The sequence below is a fragment of the Peromyscus leucopus genome, chromosome 1 (assembly GCF_004664715.2).
Source record: "Peromyscus leucopus breed LL Stock chromosome 1, UCI_PerLeu_2.1, whole genome shotgun sequence".
In the NCBI taxonomy this organism is placed as follows: domain Eukaryota; kingdom Metazoa; phylum Chordata; class Mammalia; order Rodentia; family Cricetidae; genus Peromyscus; species Peromyscus leucopus.
This window is the reverse complement of record NC_051063.1, coordinates 146207156-146222427: the sequence shown is the minus strand read 5'-3', so window position 1 is coordinate 146222427 and position 15272 is coordinate 146207156. Positions and strand designations below refer to the sequence as shown.

At 44.5% G+C, this 15272-nt stretch overlaps 1 protein-coding gene across 1 annotated transcript in view; it reads left to right on the top strand.

Moving 5' to 3' along the window:
• The window catches only part of Adamts17 (ADAM metallopeptidase with thrombospondin type 1 motif 17), a 338353-nt gene that overhangs the window by 193989 nt on the left and 129092 nt on the right, over positions 1–15272 (top strand). Inside the window, exons 11-12 of the mRNA XM_028872809.2 lie at positions 10654–10755; positions 12467–12612. Coding sequence (XP_028728642.1) covers positions 10654–10755; positions 12467–12612 — 248 coding nt within the window. The remainder of the gene's footprint in view (positions 1–10653; positions 10756–12466; positions 12613–15272) is intronic.

Here is a 15272-nt window from a genome sequence, read left to right as displayed (position 1 = left end):
GGCTATTAAATAATTATAACAAAGAGCTCATTATCAGCTTTCTGGTACTGTAACAAAATACTAGAGGTAGCATACTTAGACCACATACATTTTGCCTCGTGGTTTCTGCGTCTTCAGTCCTTGGTCTGTTGCTTTTGGTAATCTGATGAGGTGTTACATCATAGCAGTCAGAGCGTAATGAAGTAAAGCTGATCACTTCATGCTGACCAGGAAGTGGAGAGGAAATGACTGGGGTCTTCTCCAAGGATGTTACCCCAATAACTGGAAGACCGCCCTCAATATCCTTATCTCTTAAAGGTTCTGTCACTTTCCAACAGTGCCAAGCTGGGGCCGAGCCTTTTAGCTCATAGATATTTCACATCCAAAACATAGCAAGGAGTATCCCCTTCCACAGACCCTTGGCCTTCAGTGTGATCTTCCAGATTTATATGAATGTTCCCCAAATGAGCAAAATATGCACAAAGTGTAAGGTCTGGAACATGACCGCTTATGTAAATGCTTTTTTATTTAAATGTTAGAGAACTCCCGTGTTTTTGTGACTGTTTTTCTCTTGACAGTGTCTGGCATTCTCCAATATCAGTACAAATGGAGTTGCTCCACTTAAAATTACTGTAGATTGTGTTATGTTTTTGACTTATTGTGAGACAGTTTTAGATCTCAAGGAAGTGTTGTAAAAATAGTAAATTTCATTCACCTTTCCATGTGTTAATATATTCCATAATCCTAGAGCAATCATTAAAACCAAGAAATTCACAAGGAACTAATTGCATGAGGAAACAGATATGTTTGACCTGGTTTGAACATTACACAAAGGATACATGTATGAAAATGTCACACAGCATCCATAAATATACACAACTTTCATAGGAATTAGAAACTGAAAGGACTGGAAAAATAATTCAATGGGAGAATGCTTTAATAGCATGCTCAAGATCCCCAGCACTTAAAAAATATATATTTTTGTTAAAAAGAAGAAATGAACCTGTTACGGTCTAAGAGACACTTGCCGCCTTTTCTCTGCGCCGTGGTCCCAGCTGGGATCCTGGTTTGCATTCACTCTCGCCTCCCATATGGGCTCCTCTCTGTGGTAGCTCCTCAGTCTCTCCTGATTGGTCATAACTTCCATGCTTTTGCAGAGTACTGACCAGCTATTTGATGAGTTGGGCCTTTCTTGTGTCTTCGTTAGAGTGAGATCATTCATTACCGGCAAGGATAAACTGGGGTGGGGGTTAACTCGGTGAATGACGGTACTGTTACCTTCGGTCACCTGGCTGAGGTGCCTTCTCACAGGTTTCCCACTGTGACCTACAGCTTTGCCTTTTGCATTAGGATTAAGTTTGTCTGTAGCAGGATGTCCCAACCCTGAGCGCTATTGACATGTTGAGCTAGGCAATTCTTTGTTGTTGGGAGACAATGTGTGCACATTAAGGGTTTAGCAGAATCCTTGGCACATACTCACCTTGCTGGAGGAGCGGGAACAATTCCTGACTGAGTTGTGACAACTAAAAGCTGTGTCTTCAGATTCTACCAAATGCTCTTTGGGACATTCCGCTGCCCCTGACTGAGAAAGAACCACAGATGCACAGGATAAATACCTAGAAGTAGGTCAAAGATCATTTTGCACATACAGAAATTCCATAGTTTTAACTGACCTAGAACACAACACGAAACACACAGGAAAGTGCCCCGATGGTAAGACAGTTACACTGGTTTTTCACTAATTATTTGAGTATGACCAGCACATCCGGAAGCAGGGCATGCTGAGTCACCCAGAATGGCCTTTTTACTTGTCTCTATTCACTGCCCCTATGAAGACCACTGTTGTACACTGTGGCCCCTCAGGCTGTTTTTGCCTATCTTTGAATTTTATATAACACCAAGAGCACACGTCAGATAGAGATCTTGCTCAACTGATGTCCAAAGAGGCTTATATTTGCACACTTTCACAAGCAGTGTGGGAGACTGCCTCCTTCCCCTGGCCTTCACCCCATCTTTTTTTTAAAAAAAAAAAATATATCATTATTTATTTCTATTTCGTGTGTGTTGGTGTTTTGCCTGCATGTGTGTCTGTGTGAGGGTGTCAGGTCCCTTGGAACTGGAGTTAGAGACAGTTGTGAGCTGCCGTGTGGGTGCTGAGAATTGAACCTGGGTCCTCTGGAAGAGAAGCCAGTGCTCTTACCACTGAGCCATCTCTCCAGCCCCATCACCCCATCTTTCTTATCTTTGCCCATCTTGAGTATTTCGAAAATGAGTCCCTTGCAAGTGAAACTGAATTTTTGTATTAATGAGTGTGAGCATTTATCTGTATATTGAAGAACTAGTACGTTTTCTTTAGCCTGGACTGGTTTTTTAATTGCTATATTGTGTCCTGGAGATTTTTTTAAAACTGGTTTTTAGAAATTTTACCTATGGAAAAAATGGACCTTTAGCTGACATAACTTTTCAGCCTTTTCTTCAGCTCAGTATTTTCTTTTCTTTTTTTTTTTCCGTTTTATGCGTGTGTATTTGAAGTAAACTCTCTCTTTTTTTTTTTTTTTTAAATCTTGGGATTTGTTCCCTGCCCAAAATGGTCTTTCCACTCCTAAACTATAGATAAATTTACTTCTGTGGCTGCTTCTTTTACTTTTATGAATTTACATTTATGTTAAATTCCTTAATACAACATCATGTAATGTGTGTGTGTGTGAGTATATTTGTGCACATATGAGTGTGCAGATGTTTGTGGAAACCGAAAGAGGGGTTGGTCCCTGGAAATAGAGTAACCTAGTGTGAGGGCTGGAAATCGAACCCAGGTTCTGTGCAAGTGTTTTTATCCACTGGTCGTCTCTCCAGACCCCATGGCTGCTTCTTTATTTCTGGATTTCCCAGTCTGTCCCACTAATCACATCGTGCACTTAATGTTTACATGACCATAGCTTTATAAAATATTTTAATACACTGGACATGTGCTTGTCTATAGTTTTGCTGGTGAGTTATTCCTTGTTTGTTTTCCCATGTGGTCTTCAGCATATTCTCATTTAGTTGGAAATTGTGTGATTGTGTTAAATTCAATTTCATTCTTTTGTAAATTAACTTAGGGGAAAGTATGTCCTTGTACATAACTCTGAATTATCCTGCAGTAACATCATGTTCTTTTACATGATTTCAAGATGTCTTCCCAACCCACCCTCCAGAGAAGTTTGGTCTTTGTATACATCTTACACATTGCCTCTTACATTTACTTCTGCACAATGCTTCTGTTCCTTTTTAAATGAGGTCTTTTCTTCCATTATGTCACTGAATTGATTATGTCTCATAAAGGGGTACAGCCATCTTGTTAAATGAACTGCCTGGATACTGTACATATTGAATAATTTCATTTTCTACATGACATGATTCCTAATCACTAATATCCTCTCTGATCTAAAATAACAATTGAATATCCTTCTCCTCTTGGCTTTGTGGGGAATGCTTCTAATATTCCCTCATGAGACAGGTATTAATCAAGTTTAAAAAGTATACATTTCTTTAAATCTTATTACACATTTAATAAGAGTCACAATTGGGTTTTATTAAATGTCTTTTTATTATCCGTGGAGAGAACAAGTACCTTCTCATTTTTTAAAGACAACTTTTATGTGCATGAATGTTTTGCACGCCTGTATGTCTCATGCACCACATTCATGTTGGGTGCCCACGAAGGCCAAAAGCGGGCATCGGATCCCCTGGAACTGGAGTTACAGGCTGTGGTAAGCTGTCATGTGATTGCTGGGAACCAACCCCAGTTCCTCTTCAAGAGCAGCCCGTGCTCCTAACCTCCAAGTCTTCTTTCCAGTCCTAACACCTCACTTTTGAGTTAGTAATATGGTGAATTATTATCATATTTTCTAGCACTAAGCTCTCGGAATTCTGAAGTAAATTTCACTTGGTCTTGGTATAATTCATTCAAATGTGCTAGTAAATTGTATTTTGAATCTGTGCAACAATTATTCACAAATGAATTTAGTATGATTTTTTTCTTATGCTTCTTCTGTTTGGTGTCAATGTTACATTAATTAGTAGTGGAAAAATAGGGGAATCATCTTCCCTTCTCGTGTTCTTAAATATTTTAAGATGTTGGTGTTAGCTGCTCCTTAGAAGTTAAATAGAAAGTCATTTTGAAAAACACAATACTAAGAATTCAGTGGGGTGGCCATGGTGCTTCTCTAGGTGCCCTCTGTCATTCAGTCTGTAGCCAGATAAAGAGGGAGGGAGGGAGGGAGGGAGAGAGAGAGAGAGAGAGAGAGAGAGAGAGAGAGAGAGAGAGAGAGAGAACTAATTCGTCATAGTGACAAAATCCCAGACAATAAACAACTTGAGTGGGAAATATTTTTTCCTGCTGACAGTTGGAGGGAATTTGTCGTCGTGGCTGATGGCAGATGCTGGTGACACCTGGTGACACTATATCCAGTCAGAAAGTGGCGCACATTACATCCTCATTCTAGGAGAGGACTTTCTCCTTCTCTATGCAGTACAACACCCCACCAGCTTTCTCCTTTTTTACACAGTACAACACTCAAACCCAGGAAAGGTACTGCCCACTTAAACATCACAAGTACGAGGAGCCCTCACAAATATGGAAGAAGCTAATCTAATCTAGATGATCCCTCACAGGTGTGTCCAGAGGCTTGCCTTAGGGGATTCCAGAGCCTGTCAAATTGGTAATCAGTATTATCCATTTACAATGTATGTGTGTGTGTGTGTGTGTGTGTGTGTGTGTGTGTGTGTGTGGCCAGAGGGCAACGTCAGCTTCAGTCACTCACCACGTTGTTGTTGTTGTTTGAGGCAGGGTCTCTGTAGTCTTGGCTGGCCTAGAGCTTCCTATGCAGACTAGGCTGAACTCACAGTGATCCCCCTGCCTCTCTGCCTCCTGAGTGCTGAGATTAACTGTGTGAGACATCATGCCCAGCTCTACCTTATTTTTTCATGCACGGTCTCTCACTGAACCCAGATCTCTTAATTCATCTTGACTGGCTGGCCAGCAAGCCCAGGGATCGTCCCAGCTCTGCCTTCCCGGTGCTGGGATTGCAGTCACAGGTGGGCTCTGGGTATCTGAAATTGTGTCTTTACGTTTACATGGTCAGAGCTTTACCCACGGCGCCATGTCTCTACCCTAGAGACAGGCTTAATGTCAAAAGTACGTTTATTATTTTAAACATTTACAGAAAAGCCATGGGTTTTGTACATAAAATGAGTCAGGTGGTCTCTGGTCTGCCTTTTAATTATCCCTTCCTTCTTGTTTCATTTTTTCCTTCCCCTTTTTCTTGAATAATTTAGTGAATGGTTTCTCTGGTTCACTTTCCCTTCAGAGAAGCAGCTCTGGGGATTGTCTTTGGGTGCCCTGCTTTTTAAATCATAACATAACCTTTTATCTTTACTCTGTTTTGATCTTCTTGGTGGCAGGGTTTGTGTTTGCAGTACTGATTACAGAGGCTGAGCTCTCACATACTGAACACATGCTCTGTCCACGGTCCCTTGTAACTTCACACGACAGGCTCTTATTGGATTGTCCAGGCTGGCCTTGAGCTCTCTCTGTAGCCATGGTGGACCTCGAACTTATGACCCTTCTGCCTCAGCCTCTGGAGGAGCTGGGATTATAAGCACTACCACCAGGCTTAGTTTTATCCTCTGGGTTGATAGTTTGTTTAAGTAGATTTTTAATTATTCTGTTTTAAGCACGTTAAAATTACTTTATTCTTATTATTGTAGTTTGGGTTCTAAATATTTCTCCAGATACTCTATGTATCTCAATTATTCCCTTCACTATCTGCAGCTTGGGTTATAGTTTTCCTTTGGACCACAAAATTGCTTCAAGGAAAATTTAGATTTTTTTTGTTTTTGCATGTGACAAGGTTATTTATTCTCTAGCTTTCTTTAAAACAAATATTTAATTACAAGCTGGGTTTGGTAGCCCCTGCCTGTGATCCTGGGACTGCAAGAGCAATGAGCTAGCCTAGGATACATAGCAATGCGCTGCATCAAGGATCGTTTTCATCATGCTACGGTTTTCACTTCCACATTTTACTGGGGCTCCTTGTTATAAATACTCCATGACCATCAACGATGTATCTTGCCATATTTGTTTTAAGAACTGGAGCTCTATCAATTCTATCTTGATATGTTATTGACATCTCTTTTATTGCCCCAGGACTATTTGGTTTGTCCTGGACTGAGAAAGATCCGTTAAATGATTATAGTAACTTCTTTTTTGGTGTTTACACTTTTATCCCAGGTCTGTTTTGTTTAATGAGACTTAATACTATGTAATATTTGGGGCATCGATAATAGATGACTGTTGAGGGTAAATTTCTTTGTATTATTTCATGCTTCAGGTTCTGGGTTCAAGTTTGACTGACATTAGAATTGTTCTCCTTTGCCTTTATTTTGACTTCTGAATCACATTTAAGCACTTGTAACACAGCATATAATAGAGCTTTAGTTTATCATCTAATATGAAGGTTTTATCTTAGAAAAGTTTAGCTCATTTGTTACTAAGTCAGATGATTCTGGTCCTAGGTTATGTTTTCCTCTGGATTTTCTTGCCTTTCTGTAGTGTTTTTCATAGAAGACGGGCTCCCTTTCCACTGATTCCCCTGTCACACTTTGTCTACACAATTAAGCTTCCCTGTTTTCATTGTCTAGACACTTAAAAAAAAATCTGTCTTTGATGCTTGGAAAAGTACTAAAAATTGTATCTGTGTTAGTTCACTATTGTTTCTTAACAAATTACCACAAAAATATGGTCGCTTAAAACAAAACATATTTCTGGTCTTTACCGTCACGAGGGTTGGGGATAAAGACATCACTCAGCCAGGCCTCTTCTGTGTCAGCAATTTCGCAAGGTTATGGTGAGGGCATGGGTCTGGTCAGGAGTCTCATTTGACACTCAGCTGGGGAAGAGTTTGTCACTGGGCTCCCAGGCTCCCTGGGTCATTATTGGAAGTTCCCTGTTCCTTGTAGGTTGTTGGAACAAAGGCCCAAGTTTCATGCTGTCTAGTTCATCAGTCTGGCCCCAGTTTATTGTAGCATGGCCTTTTCTAATATGGCAGCTAGTTTGACCAAAGAAGGCAAGCCAAGAAAACAATTCAGAGAGCCTTTAAGGAGGGCAGAGATCCTAGTGTTTTATGAACTAATCATGATGACACATCCTGCCATTTTGTGCTGCATTCTGTGGGTAAAAGTGAGTCCAAGGCAAGGAAAAATGGTAGACATGGTCGTCTGCAAAGTCACTGGAAAACAGTGACTTCACCCTCTGCCTCCACTTCAGGGCAGTCATGATACAGAGGCTCTCTGAGGTGTCCAGCACCATCTAGAAGACAATGGTAACAGCTCAGGCTGCAGAGCTGTTAACAGCTTAGCCATCAACTCCTACAGACATGCCAAGAAGAAGAAAAAGCAAGTACAGACTATCAAATGCCGCCAAGGAACCAGCAACTGTGCAGGTTCTCAGGGACACATTACCACAGGGTTTAGCTAATTAATAGGTGCCTGGAAATGCTTGTAGAAAGGGGAAGATGAGCCGGGCGTTGGTGGCGCATGCCTTTAATCCCAGCACTCGGGAGGCAGAGGCAGGCGGATCTCTGTGAGTTTGAGGCCAGCCTGGGCTACCAAGTGAGTTCCAGGAAAGGCGCAAAGCTATACAGAGAAACCCTGTCTCGAAAAACCAAAAAAAAAAAAAAAAAAAAAAAAAAAAAAAAAAAAAAAAAAAAAAAAAAATGGGAAGATGAGGAGGCAGAGAATACTGAAAATTCCAAATTTAGGACAATACTAAATTTAACTAAGCATGCTGGGAAAACCATTGTGGAGAGGCACTGTGGCCACACCTGGGGCCAAGGCTGCCATCCCAAAGCCTCCTTTGTGCTTATTCCCCTTTTTAAAAACAAAACACAAAAACACCAATCTGGCTCCCAACACTAGAGTTTTACCTATGCTTGAAATGCATGCAAACAAAATCCCACCATATTCTCCTATTCTAACCACAATGCATCTGCTCCAGTATCAGTGAGCATTTGCCTTGTTTCTACCTTTGTAATAACACAAATCCTATTGAAACAGGCATTCCTGATGTCTTCATACAGCATATATTCAGATTTCTTTCCAGTATATTCTTGGGGGTGGATTTATAAAACTGACAGTGTGTAATGCCTCTAACAAATAGTGATGAATGTTTTTCCAAAGTTGCTCAAAAAGTTCCTGGTGGCTATATCCTTGTCAAGAAGTAGAATCCTTGCTGCACACTGGTCTCAAATGCCTTTAATCCTAGGAGGCAGAGGCAGGAAGATCTCTATAAGTTTGAGGATAGCCTGGTGTAGAGTGAGTTCCAGGACAGCCAAGGCTACACGGAGAAGCCCTGTCTCAAAAAGGAAGAGGAAAAGGAGGAAGCGGGGAGGGAGGTGGGAAGAGGAGGAGAAGAATTCTCCATCTTTTTCAGTGTACATAGAAGTATCTAAAGATGGTCTTAATTTGCCTTTGCCTGATGGATGAAGAGGTTTAGGCATATTTTCATATGCTTCATTGTCATTTAAATATCATCTTATGAAATACTCGAGTCTTCTGCCCATTTTTCCATGAGGCTTTTTTTCTTATTTGATCTTTAGTAGTTTTGGTTTGTTTTCTTTTTTAAAAAATGTGCTACATATACTTTGTTGGTTATGTGCCTTGCAAATACCTCCCCCATCTATTGCAAATACCTTCTCTCATATTTTTATACTTGCCTTTTAATAAACAAAAGTTCTTCGTTTTAATGGAGTTTAATTCATTTGTGTTTTTTTCCTCCTTTATTTAAGTTGGTATTTTTGTATCCTTTTTAAGAAGGCTCCGCCTAACCTCCCACTCCTTGGCTTTGATAATTAGGGAAGTTTCATGAGAAAGCCCTGTCCATAAAATGCACCATAAACAGTTCACCCCGCCTCCTTCCTCTCTTTCCTAATGTGGCCATTATTTCTCCTAACCCCAAGCACTTCTGCCCTTAATTGTGCTCCTGGGTCCGCCTTGCCTCGTGACCACGTGTCTGAACATCGCTGCATCAGTCTGGAGGAACTCTTAGGTGAAAGTGCAAGGAATCAAACATGTAATGAGGTGCAGTCGTCTTTATGGGAGCAGCTGTGCTGTGCGGCTTCTCATCTTTTTACCATCCCATGGAGAGGTGAACAGTAAGGGGAACGTGCAGACGTCTCCGGACCCACGTGTGCTGTGCAGCGTTACACCACAGTCACTGACTCTTTGAAGGCTCCGACAAGCTCCCACACACGTGAAAAGTGAGAAGGAGCTGTGAGCTTTTCTTAGCCTGTTGTAAGAGCCCCCCTCCACCGCTGTTCTCCTTCCTTTCCTCTTTATTTTTGTCCCTCCAATCTCTGCACATTTCTTTACTTCAGACGGCACGGTTGCACATCTGTTCTGTGCAGATGTTTGCGATTGCTCGGAACAGCAGACTTCTAAACTGAGCATAGCACACCCTTTGCGAACCTCGCTGTCGCCTCACTGTGCCATGCTGCAGGGAGTCCCTCGTGTTGCCCGAAGGGCGCCAACTAACCACTGGCCACACAGTGGAGGGTCAGGTCTTCCCATTCCAGTTCAAGCTTCTTCGACTCAATTGGGTTCGGCATCCAGGAAGCACTGTGTCTTTAAAAGCGCCATAGGAACATCTGTTTCCAATTTTCAGGCCACGATGATGGTGAGGATTTGGGTGCAAGTAGTTTATGTGGGAAGCAATCCCAGGAAATACTGTGAGGGGCCATCTACAGGGAGAGAAGTGCAGAAAGGTGCATTGATGGGTGTAACTCATCAGCCTTGGGCCGTGGGACTGTCCTACTAGGACCCCGGACCAACATGTAGAACATAGCTCAGAATCCGTCTCCCAGTGGAATAGGCTCAGCCAGCCCCATCTCTTATGGTTGATGGTCCTGTCTGCTCACAAGTCCTTTGGGGAGGAAGAATAGCCATGGCAATTTTGATTATTCATCTCATTCTGAACACACTGTCAATGTCCAAATGTCTTATTAATTACAGTTGGGAGTCTGTCTTTTTAGATGCCCATTCCTGTTTTAGAAGAATTGCTTTAATTCTCTGCTTGTGGGTGTTCCAAGTTTTTCTAGGTAAAATACTGCAATAATTTATACCCAGCTCAGCAGAGGTAGAAGCCAGGCAGGGAGAATAGAAGGCTACCTCTGCATGTCAGCCTCCCATTTCCGGCCCCCACGACAGCTGCTTAAAAGTCCACCTCACTCACCGTCCAGCACACTCACCTAGGACCCTTGGCACGGAGCTGCCTCTGGTGGAGTTAGGCTAGGGCTATCTCTTGGACGCTTTGTCAGGCCACGGCCACCTCCTTCATCCCTTGCATTAACTGGAAGGGATCTACTTAATGACTCCTGGGAGGCACCTCCCAGAATCCCCTCAGTTTGGAACTCCTGAACTCAGTCCCGTGAGACAGGCCCTCTGAGGAGTGAATGCAAGAATTCCACCGAGCGGAATAACCCAGTCCAAGTTTTAGAATCCCAGACTCAGCCCCCCTTTCTCCCCATGTGTTTGAAATCCCAAATCGGAATGGTAGTTGCTCCATGGCTGTGACCCCAGCTGTGACCTGCACCTGGGCGTGCTCCTGAGGCACTTATGGTTGCTTCTCTTGTCCTGCAGCATCTGATGTGTGCTGGGCTGTGGTGCCTGGTGGAGGGCGATACATCCTGCAAGACCAAGCTGGACCCTCCCCTGGACGGCACCGAGTGTGGGGCAGACAAGGTAACACCCAGCTTCTAGCAGCCCTGGCAGGCGGCAGCCTCACGCCTCCTGGACACCGAGCTGCTCTCCTTGGGGAAGGAAGGCAGTGTGCACTCTGCTCGGGATCCTTGGAAACACCCCTGAGCACTGCAGGAATGCCCGTGGAGCCCACTGCACACCCATGTGTCCACACCACCCCTTGTCCTTGCACAGCCACAAGAATCAACCATTTCCTTGATTATTTCTTTAATGAAATGAACCCCTCTTGTCAGACAAGTGAATTCTCTTTTTCATGAGTAGGTATTAAACCGAAAACCAGTGCACTCGCCATACACGGGTGCGGATCTCATGTTGTCAGAGTCTGGCTAAATTTTAGGCAGCGAGCTGATCCTTTTGCAGGGGTGAGACTATAAGGTTTGAGGGAAGGACCTGCAGCTACACGGCTTTCTCTTCAGTCTTACTTGCAAGCTTTCCTTAGTTGTTTGCTGTTTCCTCCATCCTCCTCCCCTGTTTCCTCCTCCTAACCACCTCCTCTGCTCCCTCCACCCAGTTCCCTCCTCCTCTTCTCTCTTCTCCTCGATCTTCCCCTCCTCCTCCCTTCTCCTCTCCTCCACATCTTCCTGTCTTTTTCCCTGCCCTTCCTCCTCTCCTCAGCATCTTCCTGTCTTTTCCCCTGCCCTTCCTCCTCTCCTCCGCATCTTCCTGTCTTTTTCCCTGCCCTTCCTCCTCTCCTCCGCATCTTCCTGTCTTTTTCCCCTGCCCTTCCTCCTCTCCTCCGCATCTTCCTGTCTTTTTCCCTGCTCTTCCTCCTCTCCTCAGCATCTTCCTGTCTTTTTCCCCTGCTCTACTTTTGTCCCTCTTGAGACAGAGCTCTGTATATAGCCCAGGCTGCCCTGGAATATGATGTATAGCCCAGGCTGCCCTGAAACATGATGTATAGCCCAGGTGCCCTGGAACATGCTGTATAGCCCAGGCTGACCTTAACCATGTATTCTTTCAAAGCCTTCACCTCACAAATAAATGCTGGGATTTCAGGCCTTTTCCCACCATGCCTGGCTTATTGGAAGTCTTGAAAGAGTTAACAACAACAACAAAGGGATGTAATGTTTTATTCTGATGCTGTGCTTGGGAAGTCCTGGATCACACTTTGGGAAATCTGTTTTAAAGACTGACTTTCTTTTATCTTTAGAAAGAACCAAGGCTCATCCACCCACAGCTAACCCCCACCCCAACACCCCCATACGCATACCACCACCACCACCAATCTGGCTAGCCCAGGCTGGTTTCCCATTTGTGGTACTCTCCTGTCTCAGCCTCCCACATGCTGGGTTCAGAAGCAGGCACCACCACACCTGACTTTGTCATTTCTAAGTACTAAAGCCAGCCCTGAAGCTCTGGCCTCAGATCCTGAAAACGTCGTCTTCTGGAGAGAAATACACATGCATTATTCAACGTGTCCACACCCTTAGTTCTGTTCTCATGCCACGTGGCTCCGTCCTTTTCTTGAGAATTTAGGAAATCTCTGTGGAACACATTCCCTGTATAAATTAGTGGCAAGCTCCAAACTCCAGGGAGATTACAGGCACCAGACTGAGTAAGCATTAGCACACGTGCACACCCTGAAATACCCTGCTTCCATGGAAACTTCAAAATGGACTTTGACACCCAGAGGGAAATCAGTCCTTTGGGGAGCAGGTGGCTTTGCTGAGTGTGGCCCTTTCGTGTGTTTCAGTGGTGCCGGGCTGGGGAGTGTGTGAGCAAGACGCCCATCCCAGAACATGTGGACGGGGACTGGAGTCCGTGGGGCGCCTGGAGCATGTGCAGCAGAACGTGTGGGACGGGAGCACGGTTCCGGCAGAGGAAGTGTGACAATCCCCCGTAAGTTTCCCCCACACCCCGCCGCGAGGGGCAGCCCATTCTGCCATTCTTTTCCCCTCATGTGGAGAAGTGCATTAGAAAGGGCAACAGGATAGACCGAGGTTGAGTTTGAGGGCCTTGAGCGTGTCCTGTCATCTTTGCTGGAGCTCTTTCTGAGCGCGGGGACACACTAGAGTCCCAGGGCAAGTTGGCTCCCTTATCCCTTGCTTGGCTGTGGCATGAAGACTCCCTGGGACAGAGAGATGACAATCTGTCTTGTCTATGCCATGGTCTACTTAGTTGAGGGACATTCTCAGAAAGCCTGGAGACTTTCCCAAAGGGGAGGCTGACCTTCAACTTGTTGCTCACAGATTTGGGAGCAGGTAGAACGTGTGTCTGGGAGTATCTATGGGTTCGGTATTTGTTAAGCTAAATCGTTTTCACTAGTGCTCCTTCTAGAGCTATTTGACAGAAAAAAAAATGATGTATTCTTCTAAATTCCTTTTTATGAACTATGATACACCAAGACCCTTCCTGTTCACCCTAGGACATTGGCTCTGGAAAATTCAGGGATAGATTTTTATGCTCTATTATAATAATTACATCCCCATGGGTTTTCTCCTTCTCTGAACTTTCCCAGTTGTAAACGTTCACTTTGACCATCTGCTTTCTCTCTTGAGTGTCCTCAGTCAGGTCCCATCTGTTTGGAGAGTGAGTAAATGATAAATTGTGTCTAAACATGAAATGGTTTTCCACAGTGAAGTCATGTTGATGAGGAATTAGCAGACACCCCTTGTTTGTAAAAACTCCCAAAGCTCGGGTTGCATAGTTAAGTCATGGGGGTGGGTCACGCAGTTGATGCCTTAACGGTCCCAGGTGATGCCAAGGAACAACCAAGGCTGGGAACCTTCTTTTAAGGAGAGCTGACATCCATAGTTTAGTGGGCGGCCATCACATAATAGTTTTTAGTCGTCCTGTAACAAATGGTAATGTGCAAAATGTCTTTTTCAATTAAGATACAGCTGAATGTGTGGTGCACTACACAGTAGGTGTTTAACCTGTCAGGAATGACTTTCTTAACTTAAAGCCTGAGTGACATCTTATTAGTGAGGGAGGTGATTAAAAACTTCAGCTGAGAAATGAGTGGACAGTAGGCTAATCTTTTTTTTTTTTTTTTTAACTTGCCTCAGTTGAAAGTAACAGCTTGGGGTCCCGAAGGAGAGGTGTAGGTTGGATTCACAGAGCTGAGGTTTGGGCCCCTGGTCATTGGCCTTTGACCTCAAGGGAGACCCTTTTGTTCCCTAGGCCTTGGGTTCCCCTATTAGAGGCCACTGGCATGTAAGAAGAGGAAGAACCAAATGTGAAAACTGGCCCAGACCAGTCTTCAAGTCCAATCCTGCTCCCTACCCTACAGCACCTGGCAGTTTTTACTACCTGCTGAAAATTGTGAAAATTTGTTGGGCTGCCTATATAGCTGTTGGCATTTCATCCGTGGTCCTTATTAGCAGCAGCACAGAAGAACCAGGATGAAGCAAGCCATCCGCCTTGTCCCTCTAGCTCACAGAGCTGTACTGCCGCTCAGCACAGGGTGAGAGGGCTTATGTGAAGCACAGGAGGGTGCCATGGGTGCTCTGGGTTTAGAGCTCATAGATACTGGCCTCCTTTGGCTCATCACAAATGTCAGCTCTTATCAGGTGATACCCAGTAGACATCATACAGAGCCTCTACATGTTTAGCATCCCCTCCGTCCTGACATGCTGGGCACTTGAGCTGTGTTTAGGCGACAGCACACTTGTTCACATCACATGTTTTCCCAGTGCTGGGGAAAGGCATGAGGCACTATTTAAAGGGCCAGTGTTGTCCTTTTGCCTTGCAGTGGTATTGCTAAGATCCCCTGCAGGAGACAAGCTGCAGAAGAGACTTTCCAGAGCCTCCTTTGTGGCTTCCCACCAGGGCTGGTTCCCTGTCGCAATCCAAGCTGCATCTTGGCCTGTTGCTCTGGGCTACCCTAGGGACATTTTGTAAGACCGCTTAAGACTCCTCAGTTCCTAGAACTGTGTTGCTGTACCCTCTCTGACTTGGCCTGCTGTGGGGTTTTATGTGTTGGGATCTAGACCCATCCCTCCAGATCCAGTGGCCCCAGAAGACAAAGTGCTCACAACATTTTTTCTTTTATCTTATCACAACCTTTTTCTTTTATCTTTATTATCAACCAGCACCCACCATACCCTACTTGTACTGAGACCCTCGCCGCAGCCCTGCCCCCATCATGAATTTTAGCTCTTGTTCACCCTGCTGTGTTTTATCACTGCGGACTGAGAGAACTGGCAGCCACATGGACAGCTGCAGGACTGTGGGGTCTTCACACACTGGTGTGGCACACAGGTGTTCCTTCCTGCCCAGGCTCTGCTGGCCCGATGGCTGTGGGGAGACCCGTGATAAAAGTGTACCAGAGAGAGAAGGCCGCTGTTCTCGCTCCTTCCGGGCCTGTCTTCCTTCTTACGGATGCTCTTTCGACTGGATGCTTGCAGTTGGCATTGAGTCGAAGGAATGCTGGGCATGGGTTTACAGTGAAGCATATAAAATCCTGCCCACTTTCCCATGATTCCCTCTGCCTGTGTTTCAAATTGAATCCCTTATAAGCTACACTCTCCTCCCTGCTCACTTCTAACCTCTTCATG